The sequence below is a fragment of the Phytophthora parasitica genome (assembly GCF_000247585.1).
Source record: "Phytophthora parasitica INRA-310 unplaced genomic scaffold supercont2.1, whole genome shotgun sequence".
NCBI classification, from domain to species: Eukaryota; Oomycota; class Peronosporomycetes; order Peronosporales; family Peronosporaceae; genus Phytophthora; species Phytophthora nicotianae.
In genome coordinates this window covers 1,118,579-1,133,929 of record NW_008634126.1, presented here as the reverse complement: position 1 = coordinate 1,133,929, position 15,351 = coordinate 1,118,579, and the positions used below count along the sequence as shown (strand labels likewise).

The following is a 15,351-nucleotide window of genomic DNA, read 5'->3' as shown; positions in this document are numbered from 1 at the left end:
TGTAGCCGTTCCGCTTGGTGTTCGCAACGATTGTTTTCACGCTAGAAACGTGAATTTTGGGCTCGTTGGCTATCTTTGGGTACGTTAGCCCTTCCAGGCGCTTGTCAACCCACATATCGCGTATTTCACGCGAGCGTTCTGTCCTAAGGAGGGGTAGATGACTGTTAGACACTACCCTGTACTCGTATCACCATTAGAGGGACGTACCTGGTCTTCCCCATTCCGAGAACCGAGGGCAATTGTGCTGGAAGTAGACTTTTGGGGACTAATCTTGGGTCAATTTTTATCTACATAAGTTCGTCCCAAGTTATCATTTTGAGAAATTGATTACTGCCCCCGATTCGTTAAAATAATAGCTTTCTTCCTATACCAACCGTTGATTGGTTAATGTTGAAGGTCATCAGAAATTTGAGGATTTTTGCAGGAGATGGGCTTGGACGTCCGACGAACCTCTCTTTATTGATAGCGTCGGGAATCCGTTTTTATCATTATGTAGAGGAATCACTATCCGGAACGGTACCTGTTATACAGTACAGACGACGCGGTTCAGAAGACGGGTGTTCGTTGTTGCGGTTCGCGAACCGCAAGAAGGCTCAGAATTTGCCTGCACACAATGTCATTCTCGCCATCTCCGTCCCAGACCCCAGCCACTTCTCGAAATAGGCTAACGAACGCCCAGCGCCGACAAATCTGCCGCCACAAACCCGACAACCCATCATTGAGGCGGTCCAGCTTGCGCTATGGGCCCAAAACGTATTTCAACTACAGCGCAGGCTATCGCAGGGAACAATTAGCAACATCCTGAAGCAGGAGCACCTTCTCGAGGCTAATGCGTTGGAAAATCTGGCTTCCAAGTCCCGACGTCAAGTTCGCTATCTGGAGTTAGATTCAGCTCTTGCTAATTGGGTTGGTTGATGCGAGAAACAGGGGGTCTGCGTTACCGGCGAAGCTATCCGAATCAAGGCTGAGCGCTTAGCTAGAATTCTCAAGATAGAGAAGCCACCCACGCGGTCAAATGGGTGGCTACAGAAGTTTAATTGTCGGCACGGATTTGGCAGTGCTAAAATCACATGGAGAGAGTGGGTCAGCAGCAACTGTGTCAATTAGTGACTTGTAGAGAAAGCTGAAGCAGTATGACCTCAGGAAAATATTTAACATGGATGAGACTGGCTTATTCTTTTCGATGCCTCCTGACCGCACTATTGCTCAAAAGCTGCTTGCTGGTAAGAAGAAGATAAAAAAAAATGGTTTACTGTTGCATTTACGTGCAATGCTGACGGATCCGAACGTTTACCACCTCTATTTGTAGGGAAATCGAAGAAGCCTCGTGGATTTACGAATACAACGGCTGCCGAGTTTAACAATACGAATAGTACCAAAGCATGGATGACCCAGGCTATCTTTAGAAAGCGGTTGACAGAGCTGAATGCAAAGTTTGTGAAGCAGCACAGGAAGTGCTTGTTGCTACTTGACAATGCATCGGTTCATGGCCTCTATACTTAAGAAAGTTGAAGTGGTTTTCCTCCCGCCGAACTCTACTAGCAAGTTGCAACCTCTATATGCAGGGATTACCGCGGCCTTTAAGAAGCATTATCGGCGCGTACAGATTCAGCATGCGCTGGACAAACTCGAGGCAGATCCGGTGCTGGACATGGCTGCATCAGTAAATGTGTACAACGTCAGTGTGCTGCAGACGCTGGCGTGGAGTGTTGAATGCTGGAATGCGATGCCAGCAGCAATATTTAGCAAGTGTTGGAGCCACACAGGGCTTCTCGACTATCATGGGTGTGACTACTAGCTCCCAGACGAGGAGGACAGTATCACAGATGAGTTGACGGCGATGATGGATCACCTGCACGCGAAGGACCCGATGTCGCTGGAGGAACTCCTGATCCCGCCCGATGAGAATGTCATCGTGGACGAGCCCACGGACGAAGACTTTTGTAACACAGTTGTAGAGGGGAGCCCTAGTGACGGGCACCGGTATGCAGAAATTGCCGCTGGTGATTCTGATGATCTTGAAGAAGATCCACCATGTCGTGACCGCGCCGAGGACTTGAGTGTCGAGGAACTCCAGGAACGCCTTCAGTGGGTGGCAAAACTGTTTATCAATGCTGATGCAATGTCTGCGCCACCACGAGCGCTAGCCGGTCTTCGTAGGATGCAACAAGCGTTTAGGGAGGAGAGCGCGGAAGGAAACAGCAGGTGTCACTATTATCATTCTTCTGTCGTCCTGAACAAAATGGGCAAAGTCAATAGTTAAGCACCTCTAAATAATAGTAGATGTCATTTTTGCATCACTATTCACAAATGAGGATAGAGGTGGATTTGACTTAAGTTTGTATTGTGGGTTCTACTCAAAATTGGACAGGACGGTTCTTTGCCCCCAAATCATACAATTAAGTATGCTGACCCGTTTAAGTACGAAATAAGGTGACAAGAAAAAACTTGGTGGGTTCTACTAATGACTTGTGGGCGATTGTCCTCCCGCTCCTCAAACAGACCCAAGTCGGCAAATTTGGACGGAATTCACAATATCCAAACCGTCATCGGGAGGACCCCTCAAGCATCTTATCCGGAGGGAGTCACTAAGGGGGATATCAATACCGAGAGGATCGTCTGTTAGACTTTTTGTAGCCGCTTGTGCACGCACATGGACGTAACATATTTTCACGACAGACTTAACCCATAATAGTATATCCTGTATTCTCGAAGGGACTAAGAAAGATACTCCGCGCTGCATCAACTAATGGATTGCATTCGCCCTGGGGTTGTGCCGCAGGCGTCATGGATCTTGGTCCAATCAGCGACTAGATGTCGGTCTTCCCATCATGGTGTACATCTAATCGTGGAGGAATCTCAAAATGCTGCATGGTCCCATTCCAGTATTCGCCACCTCCAGTGACCATGACTGACACCAAGGCAGAGATGCGAGAATTCGGTCGAGATTTACGTCGAGCTCGTACCATCCTCATCAAGATCGGAACGGAGATCGTCCATTCCCCTGAGGGATTATTAGCCATGGGGCAGATTGGCAACATCGTCGAGCAGATCGCAATACTGCACATGCGCGGCCACAACATCATCCTCGTATCGAGTGGCTCGATCACTATTGGCAAAATGGTATTGCGTCGTCAATATCTGCTGTCGGGGTCGATGCAGTCACATCTTGGTGGTCAAGTGGAAGATAACGTGGAGTTTTACGAGAAAGCGTGTGCGGCTGCAGGCCAGAGTGGCCTGCAGAGTCTGTACGAGATGTTGTTCTCTCAGTACCATTTGAATTGCTCTCAAGTATTGGCGTCTGACACTGATTTTCGAGAACCTCAAGTGCGTGAGAATCTGAAGAACACACTGACGACGCTGTTGGATGTCGGTATTATTCCGGTAATCAACGAGAACGACGTCATCACACGTCGAACAGCTCCTTTGCTAAGTGGAGAAAAGATGGCGTGGGATAACGACTCGTTGGCGTCGCTCTTCGCTCAAGAGATGCAAGTGGATCTCATGGTGATCATTACGGATGTGGACGGCATCTACACCGCCTCGACCTCTTCTGGAGACGATCGCAAGCTCATCTCGCGCTTTAAGCGAGATGATAAGCCGTTCGTCGTGCCTGAGTCTAGAGTATCGTCCATGGGTCAGAACGATAAGGTGCACTCGTGTATCAGAGCTGTGGATAGCGGGGCTGTTCGCGCTGCTGTGGTCGCCAAGGCCGAGCCAGGAGTTCTGCTACGCATTGTCAAGGGGGAACGTGTGGGAACGCTCTTCATATCGCCAGACGGCAAACCCATCGGTGATGCTACAACAGAGGAGAAACACATTGACCCACTGTATACTGGTATTGCCAAGCGAACTCGAGGCCAGTTGAGTAAGTTGTAGGCAGACTACACACACTACTGATGCTACTCACTGTACCGCACCGGAACACAATCGATGTGGTACTTCAAATAGCAAGTATTCTAGCTCCAGTATCGGTTTTAGTAGTGAAGCTGTGTTCATCCTATCTTCTACTAGCACTCTCGCACTCTGTTTAAGCGAGGTATTAAGGTCAGTATTTGCACCTAGCAGCATTTGGTCTCGGTAGACTTTGAGTTGTTTGGGGCTGCTGACTTTGATGTCGATTCGAGCTGGATGACTGGTACTACGTCAGTTCTCTGTTGTTTGCTTTTGTCGGCATTGTAAACGGCAATTACCAGATCTTCAAACGCTCGACGCACATTGTGACAGGTCTTGGCTGATGCGCGCTGGTGCATGAGTCCTAACGTTGTAGCTGTCGACTCATGGAGCTCCTGATCCACGTAGTTAGCGTCCTGGATCGCGTGGGACGACTCCAAGTCCACTTTGTTCCCCACCAGCATGATGCAACTCGTAAGTGTACTGCTGAGACTTGCTGCAGCCTTAAGCTCCTTGAGCCAGTGCTCTTGCGCATTGTTGAAGGTCTCGTGGTTGGTCACGTCAAACACCAGGAGCGCTCCCGATGCTCGTCGATAGTGACTACGAAAATTATAACATCAACACAATAAACTCAATACTGTCACTAGAAGACCCAACATGGTCCTTACGAGCTCGTGATTGCTCGATAGCGTTCCTGCCCAGCTGACGATAGCACAGAGCAGATCAACGTTAGACCGTTGCTCGGTATTAGACCGAGAGATAAGATGACTCAGTCAGGTTACCAGTATCCCAGATCTGCGCCTTGATGCGTTTGCCGTTGGGGTGGCGGACGATGGCAGTTGCGAACTCGACACCGATTGTGGCCTTGCGTACGGAGGAGAAACTGCGGGAGATTCCTTGCTCGTTGACGGCCTCGTTGGCGAGAAAGGTGGCGAGTAGGTTGGTCTTGCCTACACCCGGATCGCCCACCAGCACCACTGCATGAAATTGTAGCAAGAAAAGAGAAGTGGTGAAAGAGCAGTAAAGATTACGATTCGAAATGTGTCGTGATGACCTTTGTACAGCTCGTCGTAAAGCTGCTCCATTGTTGCGAGGCAAGACCAAGAGAGGGTTGTTGCCTTTTTCGGATTGAACCGTTACGTCAGAATGGTACCGCTTTAGTGGTACATAATAACCATGATCGATTCTTACGAGTATCCATTGGAGCCACTGACGATGGCACCGTGGATATACAGGTCAGCGACACCAGTCTACAGTAACGCAGAGCAGACTGTACTACAGTGGTCATTTGGCCCCGCATCAAAGCGGCCCGCTACTAGCGCGGGTTCTTACCCATGAATATAGTCCTCTACAGTATAAATTATCTGGCGCAAGTTGAAGCATTTTACGGATATTGCTACGGTTGAAGAGTGCAGGATGCGATATGTGAGAGTTGTCGACAAAGATCGAGGCATTTCTTTTTATAAGTTAAGAAAAAGCAGTAGGCACCACTACCGCCAGACCCGATGAAGGTGCTACAAGTGCATTGCAATACCATTTGTTGCCGAAAGCATTTCTTGACACTTGAGGTGTTTCTTGCATATTCACGTGGATCGCGTTGTTCACTCCACTTCGCTCGTGTGAAATGAGCCCAACGACGCCAGCAGCCAAGTTACATCCCGTCGTTGGATCAACAACCCAAACGCCATGAGTGGATTACATGCCAATCAAACCTTGCCCAGCAATCCATGCGAAATCGATGGAAAGGCCCATAGACCCGCGCAACAGAAGTCCCTCTCAATACGTGCACCCATATTATCGAATAAGACTTGATTTTTGATATAGCAATTCTATTTTGTATGCTTTTAATACGAAGTTCGTAGCTTACAAAAAATGCGTTGTACGCACCTTCTATATTAAATATTTCTGTAATATTAGAATCCAGACCCCACGCAGCATACTGAGAGGAACTTCGGCACCGACTTCCCGTCGTTTGGTACAGCTGATGAAGCGCGATAATGTTAAGAACCACAAGAGGTCACTTTTTCGCCCATTGCAGCTTTTCGAGAGACAATCGCCGTTGAAGTTAGCTTGTCGTTGGGTGATTTGATGCCTTTTCACGTGTTGTTCACAGAAAGTTAAAAAGCTACAGCCAATCAGGGCACCCAAAATTGAGCCTCTTCTCAAATATTTTGCAAAAGATCCAAATTAGAACACGTCGCAGTTGAGGCTCAAAGAAAATCACTCTAATTACCAGATAAAAACTGTGTCCAAGTCTCGGCAGTCTCGGCACCAATCAACGTTATTGCTGGATGGGAAATTGCCCAGATCCCACGGTGTGAGGGCCAGTCTGCTTGGGGAAGTTGAAGACGAGAGTTCCAGAATGCTTCGTCACTGTTTTCTATGATCCATCAAAGATTGCGATCCACCATAGTAAGTCCAAGTCATTCTTAGACACGCGAACAGCCGCAATAATAAGGAAGCGGCCAAAGCCGCGTCTCCCTGGCGCTGACACCTTCCTCCACCAAGCTCTCACATAGCAATCGGCGGGCAGGCGCTCACATCAACACCAACGAGTGCAGGCCACATCCACAGAGTGCAATTGTGACTTTCGCAGCTCTCCACATTTTGAGCTTCCCACATTGAAGTTTGTGTCTAAAACCAAGAGCTCCGTTAAGATTTAAAGTCCAGGCATGGCCACTAGCGTGATGCATCCGATCCCCAAGCGCACGAAGGACGCTGCTCGTCCGCCCGTGCAGCGCAGTCGGAGCATCGACAGTCGCCCCGCTAAGCCGCGCCACGGACTGAGCCACGGCTTTCAGATGGATCTCAAGCAAGCGGTACAGCTCGAGAAGCAGGAGCTCAAGAAGAGAGGCCTGTTGCCGCCTCCCATTGAGACAGAGCCGCTGCCAAAGATGGTGGCGCCCGAGGACGAGGACGAGAACGCGTCCTATTGGCTCTACAGCCAACAGAGACTCGCACGAAGAGCGGCGTCGTTTACTAGCGGCGCCTATCAACCCATGCCATGCTCTCCACCGGTACCGATCCCGCAGCACGAAGCTCAGCGTCGCTACAGCGCCGCAGACATGAAGCAACAGAGTTTGAGCACGTCGCAGTGCGAGGCCAGACTGTGGGACGAGCTCTGGAACTACAAACTGTCCTTCGAGTCGCGCGAATCGCTCAACATTAGCGTCAAGGAAAACACTCGCGCCAGTGACCTGGCGTCTCTACTTAAGAACAGATCCGAGTCGTCAGCTGACACAGTGAACGAGGACGAAGACATTGAAGGCGCTGATAGCCCAGAAGAAGAGCACGTCCATCGCTATGGCGACGTGTTCGAGATGGATCTATAGGTTAGCAATGGACTGAGCAGGCCCAGCCTTACACGTTTTGATAGTGAGTACTTGAGTGTGAGCCGAGGTGAAGAATGACTTGAAATTAATATTTGAACGACCTCTTATACTTTATTTTGTCAATTTGAGGCTCCTAGTATTGTACAGGAGCTGGTGGTGCCGCTGCTGCAGTGTGAGGAAGCGATTCCGACGCATTTCGGCGGCGACAGCTTCCAGTCGAGTCTCCAGTCGATGGTGTGCGACTTCGGTGCTGGTCTGGAAGTTTTTCCAGCGATGAAAGGCCAAAAACTGCTTGCTGTGCCGCCAGTGGAACAGCACGTTGTTCAGAAATCTTGGCAACGGTGTAAAGGGGCTAGCAACGGCTTCAATAGCCAATTGTTTGTCGTGTTGTACAACGTCGCGCCAGTGCTCAAAAGCCGGCTGAACGGAAGCCAACGCGATGATTGCACTCTCCGTTTCATCCCTAGGCATGTGGATGATTGCTGTGCGACGTAGCCATCGACAGACTGCAACGTGTGCAAGTTGAGTCTCGCTGGTCACAAAGGCAGACGACTGACAAAGACAACGCGGAGAATGAACCATCGCAAGCTCCTGCTGTAACCACCACGGGCCTGTGAACTTCTTACCGCGCTTCGCATCTCGATGAATCTCCTCGACGTTAAGACCAACGCATTTACTTGCATTTTGTTGCAAATCTCGTGCTTCCATCGACACGCAGTCCTGGAATACAGTCACTTGTTCTAGGGTATTCAGTTCCGGACTATTTGTGACTGTTTCTTCAGCTATCTGAGCATCAACTACAACGGCTCCGTTTAGTCCGTTAGCCTGAACGATGTCGCCATATCGGATTGTCGTTATTTTCTTCAGTAGTTCGACGTCTAAGCGTCCGCGACGGTTTTCAAGTACTGTTTCTTCATCTTCGTCACAGGATGCGTCATACTTGTCCGTTAGATATTGTCGAGACATTTCACTGTCGACACTTTCATCCGAAGATGCTCGTTTACGCGTTGAACTCGTAACGATATACGTATCGTACTGGTCTCGAAACCACGAAGGTAGCGGTGTTAACCGGTGCCTCATAGACTCATGACCACAAAAGCCACAATCTCCGGCTTCACCTTCGTAACCTTTGCAGCCACAGGTTTTGTTGTCAGCGTCGCAGTGGAGGAACGCTCGAGCTCGCTTTGTTATTAACAGTTCCCGAACTATTGCTCGCCATGCGAAGGACGGAACAAGGTGCAAAGTGTAGTAGAAACACGACTGTCCTTCGTACTCTGCCTCCAGTCGACACTTTGAACTCTGGATGAGGAAACACGCGTTGTGTATACACCCGGTTGCAATTGCGTACGACACGGCAGTGTTCCCAAAGGCGTCCAGAGCATTCACGTCACAATCCGATCTTTTTAGCAGCAACGTCATGATACAAACAGCTAAGGATGAGTTCGAGAAACATGCAGCACGATGCAGTAAGGGAATACCCATTCCATCGCCTGATAAACGTCCAGGATTTAGCTGATTTTCCAGCAAGAGTAAAGTCATTTCCGCATACGCGTCACCAGAATGCTTGGCTGCAGCATACAGACACTCGGCACCTTCCTCATCCGAGAATTGTGTCGTAATGGGAGCATTCGCTTCTAATATCCACTTTAACGCATTCAACGAAGAGGCTTTGATTGCAGCTAGGATTAATGTTCGCACAGATATGTTGGAATGGGAGCTTAACGACATCGCTTGCAAGTGTGGTATCTGGTTTTGTGCCACTGCAGACATCCATGGATCTTGAATTTTAGCATGGCGCTGGTACCCAGTGAAGCGTTCGTCGCTTTTCCCTTGTCTTACTATTTCGACGTTGATATGAATGATACTTCGTAGCAAACCAACTTGGCAGTGTCCCTTTGGATCGTAATCATTGTCGTTGTTTCCCATGGATCCAGAGTCATTAGTCTCCACGACGTCATCGAGATTAACTGCTGGAATACTTGGTTGCAGTCGAGAAAATAGAAAATTGTACAAGTGATTGTGCCCAAGCATACGGCACAGCTCTAACGGAGTGCATTCATCTGATTCGTGACGGTGTTGCTTCTCTTCACTAAATATCTGCTGCCAGTTTACGTGATTGCTTCGAGTTTCATCACTTGAATATTGTCCAGATAGGCAAAATCCAGCAATCCGAACTGCATTCCAACGCGCAACAGAGTGAAGCACACCAGTTTGTTTTAAATAGTTTTCAATGTGCTCTGTTCCACTTGATTCGCTGCGATCCGAGTCACTCATCTCCCAAAGCATCAGCAAACGTTCCATCAGTTCAACTGAATCTGTCGGAATAGCGATTCTTACCATCAAATTGGTAAGCAAGTCCTTGCTCTTATTTAGTCCGAGATGAGTGTGAACATCCTCCCGGTAAAGCGTGAACAAAACGGTTGCACAACAACTCTCTTTGCCATCACCAATGACCATCTGAGCTGTAGATGCTGCAGCAAACTCACTCCAATACAAACCACGATCAATTCCAGGTGGGATACGATTTAACAGCCACCGCATGATATCGCATCTATCATGCACAAGTATCCACTGCACCATGGTCTTCCCTCTTACTCGAATATCTTTTATCGCTGTTAGTGCATTGGACTTGTCTTGTGTACTTTCCGTTGGCTTATCTGGAAGTACGGCCTCGAAACAGCTTTCAACGAGTGTGAGCGGCAAATTATTAGCGCACATGTACACAACTGATCGAGCTGAGGCAACTGAATTCTCAATGGAGTTGACTTTTAACAGATTCTCAGCACACACGATTAAAAATTCTCGGTAGTGGCAAAACTGTTCAACTTCAAAGCGTGATCGAATGCCTATTGCGGAGGAGTGTAGTTTAAAAACTGTATCCAGCAAATTATGTGTGCTACCAAGCCGATGTAATGTTTCGAGAATCACCAAGGCGCAATTAAAGTAACCTCGCAGTATTAAGAGTTCAAGCCAACTTCCAGCCTTGGATTTAATCCGCTGATCATCACCCTCACTACGCTTCCAGAATTTGAATAATACCTGAATACAAACCAACAAGGTCTGCTCAATTTTTCCCAATGACATAATACTTTGGTCCGAACTACATGTAGAAGAGTTACCATTATCCCGCTGGCGAAGAGACAAGTCCACGCAATACTCAAAAAGTTCCCAAGCACAACGATCATGCAGAATATCATCTCTTTCCGGATGCACCACTCCGCATATAAATTTCAGGTGTTTGATGGCAATATTTCCCACTCCGATTCGTCTTTTCTTCGGTTCGCTCCAAGACAATAACGTCTCGTGAATGCATTTCCATGGTGAATTACCTCGGAGCCAGTTGCGTTCATGGTTAGTTGCTACATTTTCGATCGTAGATAAAGTAAAATTCTGCGCTTTGTTCGACCATAACTCGCATAACGTGACGAAATATTTCTGACAGAAAAGCATCGTTAAAAACTCGGCACTGTTTGCAACATTCTCTAGGTCGAGTAACTGGGACAGCACGGATTCAACTAGTTGTGCAGCAGTTGTAGATGTCGAGAAGCACCACCGCATAATACTGTCGATTTTGATTTCTTTAGCCCCATACTGACGCAGCATTGGAATTATTCGCGAGCATTGATATGAGAATCGAAGACCTTCGCTTAGTGCAGAAGAATCTGTCGTGTTCACTGCATTATCCTTATCACCATAACTTTCATCAGGAGGTGCTCCGTTTATGAGAAGTAGCTCCACAATTGCAACTCGATGGCCCAGCATTGACTCACTATCCCGTTTGAGCGCACACATCCGTAGTGCAAGCAACAAAGGGGACAACACCCGGAATTTCCATTCATCTGGAGTGGAAGGTGTCGCTGTAGCCGAGTTATTGGAAGTAAAATTCTTGCAGCGACGACAGATTCCGCCATATTTCCGGCATCCTAACTCTTCTTCCGTATAAACTGACTCACTGCCGAGTTCATCTTCCGTGCTGGCTTCCATCTCGCAGGATGTACAGTTACCTTCATTCGATCGCTGTGTCCAATACCATAACGCCTCAACCGGATGCTGAAGATTTCCCCAGTCAAGAGTGCGCTTTTTACTGCTCGCTGGATTACTGGGACTGTCTGGTAGATTGTCAACAGGATTACATTTTGATACAACTTTCTCTTTCTTTCGAAGACAGCGACGTTGAAAGACAATACCACAAGGTGCCCAAGATGCCTTCTCCACATTATTATCGTACGGTGGTTGAGTTATCGGTGCAGAAGCGCAGATGTTTGCACCTAGAGTAATGAATTCTTGCACTAATTTAATCTCTCCTCTCCAGATTGCTAAATGAAGCGGGGATACACCGTCTTGGTCGCAAATGTGTAAGACGGATGGACATGACTGCGCTAAAAGCACAGCAAGTTGCAACCGTATTAATGAATTGTATGGTCCAAGTAGACACCAATGCAATGCAGTTCTTCCGCGAACATCTTGAAGAAGTACCAATTCTTCTGTACAATCATTCAGCCGAAAGTTTGCAGCATTTCCTGTCTTGCCTAGTAGCATCTGACACACGTCAAGAAAACCTCGACGAGCAGCACAATGTAATGCCGTGCAGCCTGAAGTATCTTGTCTCAGTACTGACAGCCCCATCGTTGATACTAAAAAATATACAACTTGAAGCTGCCGGTTCTCACAAGCTTCATGCAGTAATGTTCGCTTTAACTCACTCAATTCCAGCTCATGTTTTGAGCACCCGTACACTTTAACAATCATTTCTAACCGTTCCAAGTCCCCAGAGCGACAAACATCCCATACACCTCCACGACAACGCATATCCAGCACTTTAATACTTTCACCACCCCTTTCATCTTCCAATACTCTTTGACTGAACATCTTCAGCATACGATCCGCCAGCTTCCATAGTTGTCGATACCGTCCACTCTCCATTCTCATTTCTATAGTAATTAACGCCGGAATGTTCAGCCCTTTATGGTGTCGAGCTAACACTTCCATTTTCTCTAGTATATAGTGAAGTGACGTTCGATTGGAGTTGTCTTGAACATGAGCTTGTAACTTAGAATCTCGGCGTCGCAGCAACCTCTTAACGATCTTGAAATGTTCCTTCATAACAGCGTGATGCAATGCAATGCGCCCGCAGGCATCGCGTTCTAATACACACACTCCGCGAGTGTCTAAGAGAATGCGAACTTGGTTTCGATCTCCAGTGACGCACGCTTGATGCAACACTGGGAAATTCCGGCAGCGTTCGAAGACCAATTTGCGACGTTGCAGTCTTCCATCAGTTGGGTCATTTCTAAACACTTCCCAAGGCTTGTCGTCGCTTAGAACGAAGATGTACGCATTAGAGACATCTCCTTGTTGCTGTAATGCTTGAAATCGGGTCTTGCGGCGCTGGTAGACGCGTTCGTAGCGTTCATCTTCAAGAAGAAAAGTGTCGTCGGTTCGGACATCGTTTGAGGCTTTGTGGGCGGCGTTTGAGATCGGGAAAGCGGAAATCATGATCTCGACGTACGGATTTATCGGTAGCAATTCAATAGAGAGCGAGTAAAGCGCAGAATGAGCTACAGAATGCGAGGAATCACGGGCATGTTACGTCGATACGTGCAACTTCAACGACTTTTCACGTTTTAGTGCCACATGCTCTTATATCGTCCAGACAGTTGACGGCCTGTTTCACTTCGAGCAACATACGAGCACAAGAGCTTCGGATACAAACACCCAGTCACTCTTCCCGCAACTTCCAGAGCATTTTTTTCTTCCGTCCAAGAGCGTAAGAGCTGAAGCCATCTTGCAAGCATGGCAATAGCGCGTCATCACTTGACCATCCAGGAGAAGAACCAGCTCCGCGCACACCATCGCGAGCGGCCCGAGCTGACGCAGGAGCAGCTTCGCGAATGGGTACACGACAAGTTTGGCAAGTGGATCGGTCGCTCCACCATCGGCAAAATTGCCAGTATGCCCGAAGAACTTTGTGCCAACCCCACTGCTAAGCGTATCCAGAGCGGACGCTATCCCGAGATGGAAGCTGAATTATACGAATACATTATGACCAAACAGAGCGAAGAGCACGGCGATGAACCACTTCGTGACGACCAACCAATCCTCAGTGAAGGTTTACTATGGACTAAAGCGAACGAGATCCTCACGCGCACCAAAGGACCCAACCAGTCCGTGTCACTGGGCTGGGTACAGAGATTTAAGAAGCGCCATGGACTCCATCGATCTCAGAGAACTGTAACAATGCATACAGGAAATGAGAATACTGCTGCTATTACTCCGGATCTAGTAGAGACGGTATCTGAGGAGAATTTGGCTCCATTGGAGTCGAATAAAGAGGTGGAAAGCTCCTCTAAACGCACCAGGGACGAGACGAATGAAGTAGAAGACGATCTGTCGTTGATCCCAGCGCCGAAAAAGGTTGCGTCTCCATTGAAGTTGGCAGGTAGGAAGCAATTTGTGTCGGCGGACGATATTTTGCTGCTATCTCAAGTTCTGGAGACCAAACCGTGGGCTTATCCACAATTAATGGACGGATGGCAAGAAGTTTGTGACCAATTACGACAGCATTCGGACTTTAATTTGGACAAGACAGCAGGAGCTTGTCAAGCTCGCGTGGTGCTGCTACTGGATCATTTACGAGCAGGAAATGTTGCTGCATTGCGGAAGTCTGGCACTTCGCAAGAGTATGAACGGAAACGCGAACTGTTGACTGAGGTTCAGGCCAAGATAACCGCCTTTGAGGAGTTCCAGGAAGATCTGCGCAAGCGGAGGGGAGAACCGACACCACCGTCTAATGTTACACAACATGAAGCTGCAGTGGCGAAAGTTGGGGAAGTCGCTGCTGCTATCGCTGTGGCTGAGGCGACGGGAGAGGCTGATCGGGATGGCCAGCGTCGCTTGGAGTTACTGGAGATTAAGATGGAGCGCGAACTGGCTGAGCAGCGACGATATGCTGATGAACAGGTGCGTCAGCTTGAGCGCTTGCAACGCGCACAGCTTGAAGCTCAACAAAACCAGCACGCACAGCTTTTGGCTACTATTCAACAGCAGCAAGCTATGATGCTGGACCTCATTAAATCCGTTGCAGCGCAGTCCAAAAAGGACTAGCAATGTGGTCGACGTTATCTTGGAGATTTTTAAGCGTATCAATCATTATTCTGACGATTTCAGCTCGCAAGACACGTCTATAAACCGCTCTGGTGTAAATGGGTCTGGGAATCGAATGCGCTTTGCGTGCAGGTAGAGTCGATCGGCAGGACGGCCGCCATACTTGGCGTCCCCTACAATTGGCATACCCAGTTCTTGGGCACAATGCACGCGTAGTTGATGTTTGCGTCCGGTGTGTGGCCGGAGTTGCAGCCATGTACCTGGCTGAGTATGGTGGTTTTGTTTGAATACTCGCTCCACAAGTGTCTGTGCCGGTTTGCCATTTACAGGAAGTTTGATCTCTCGTCCCTCAAAGTTCTCTAGACTCGAATATGAAGCATTTGGCGTTGAGGTTGATGCAACCAATGCGTTGTACGTCTTGTGTACGGCTCCATTCCGTAATAACTCGGAGAACTTGGCGGCTGCAAGGCGAGAGCGCGCCAGTACCAGCACACCCGACGTCTCCTTATCCAGTCGATGCACCAATCTCAACTGCTGCTCTTCCTCCTGCTCAATATTGTGGTCATTTCTCAAGGATTCTGCGATCCCCGGCAAGTAGCGGGCCAATGAATCATTTAACCCCGAGCCGTCCTGCACCGCCAGTCCGTGTGGCTTGTTGAGCACCACAAATTGCGCGTCCTGATGTGCAATACATCGCTTCAGTTGCTGTAGCCTCTTGTCCTGTGCCGTAGTTAGGTTCTGCCCTTGTATTGTCATGCCTTGTTCTACTTGCTGCGCTATTAGCGGCTGCAGCTTGGAGCGGAAGAGATGCGCATCGATGGCCACCACGGAGCCCTGCAGCAGCAGCGAATTGGCTCGGGCTGCCTGCAAACTCGACGTCGTAGCGGACTGTAGCCGGATCTTGCGTTTGCGTAGCTGCGTCTGTAGGAAACTCTGTGGAAGTGTCGGGAACTGGCGCCGCAACCAGCGGTCTAGGCGAAGCTCCTGGTCCTGCACACGCACAACGTGCCGCATCCATCGC

The 15,351-nt window shown here is 48.7% G+C and overlaps 6 protein-coding genes across 6 annotated transcripts; 4 read left to right on the top strand and 2 right to left on the bottom strand.

The window, feature by feature from the left end:
• Window positions 1-1,843: 1,843 nt before the first annotated feature.
• Window positions 1,844-2,263, top strand: PPTG_00277 (hypothetical protein; the record flags this gene model as incomplete). Its single annotated transcript, XM_008891656.1, has 1 exon — window positions 1,844-2,263. The coding sequence occupies one exon, from the start codon at window positions 1,844-1,846 to the stop codon at window positions 2,261-2,263; it is 420 nt and encodes a 139-aa protein (XP_008889904.1).
• A 182-nt stretch (window positions 2,264-2,445) lies between these two features.
• PPTG_00276 (hypothetical protein) lies at window positions 2,446-4,111 on the top strand. Its single transcript, XM_008891655.1, has one exon. The coding sequence runs from the start codon at window positions 2,815-2,817 to the stop codon at window positions 3,877-3,879; it is 1,065 nt and encodes a 354-aa protein (XP_008889903.1). The 5' UTR covers window positions 2,446-2,814; the 3' UTR covers window positions 3,880-4,111.
• PPTG_00275 (hypothetical protein) lies at window positions 3,964-4,979 on the bottom strand (the record flags this gene model as incomplete). The annotated part of the gene is made up of 4 exons (XM_008891654.1): window positions 3,964-4,494; window positions 4,563-4,596; window positions 4,677-4,871; window positions 4,949-4,979. The coding sequence occupies 4 exons, from the start codon at window positions 4,977-4,979 to the stop codon at window positions 4,062-4,064; spliced, it is 693 nt and encodes a 230-aa protein (XP_008889902.1). The 3' UTR covers window positions 3,964-4,061.
• Window positions 4,980-6,315: 1,336 nt separating this feature from the next.
• PPTG_00274 (hypothetical protein) lies at window positions 6,316-7,349 on the top strand. The gene has a single exon (XM_008891653.1). The coding sequence runs from the start codon at window positions 6,567-6,569 to the stop codon at window positions 7,224-7,226; it is 660 nt and encodes a 219-aa protein (XP_008889901.1). The 5' UTR covers window positions 6,316-6,566; the 3' UTR covers window positions 7,227-7,349.
• Window positions 7,350-12,866: 5,517 nt separating this feature from the next.
• PPTG_00272 (hypothetical protein) lies at window positions 12,867-15,230 on the top strand. Its single transcript, XM_008891652.1, has one exon. It carries the CDS (start codon window positions 13,020-13,022, stop codon window positions 14,328-14,330), a length of 1,311 nt encoding a protein of 436 aa, XP_008889900.1. The 5' UTR covers window positions 12,867-13,019; the 3' UTR covers window positions 14,331-15,230.
• Window positions 13,419-15,351, bottom strand: PPTG_00271 (hypothetical protein). The gene has a single exon (XM_008891651.1). It carries the CDS (start codon window positions 15,342-15,344, stop codon window positions 14,376-14,378), a length of 969 nt encoding a protein of 322 aa, XP_008889899.1. The 5' UTR covers window positions 15,345-15,351; the 3' UTR covers window positions 13,419-14,375.

Bases quoted from the DNA above. Each gene is read 5' to 3' on its own strand.
- PPTG_00272 (XM_008891652.1), top strand. From the start codon at position 13,020: ATGGCAATAGCGCGTCATCACTTGACCATCCAGGAGAAGAACCAGCTC.
- PPTG_00274 (XM_008891653.1), top strand. From the start codon at position 6,567: ATGGCCACTAGCGTGATGCATCCGATCCCCAAGCGCACGAAGGACGCT.
- PPTG_00276 (XM_008891655.1), top strand. From the start codon at position 2,815: ATGTCGGTCTTCCCATCATGGTGTACATCTAATCGTGGAGGAATCTCA.
- PPTG_00271 (XM_008891651.1), bottom strand. From the start codon at position 15,344: ATGCGGCACGTTGTGCGTGTGCAGGACCAGGAGCTTCGCCTAGACCGC.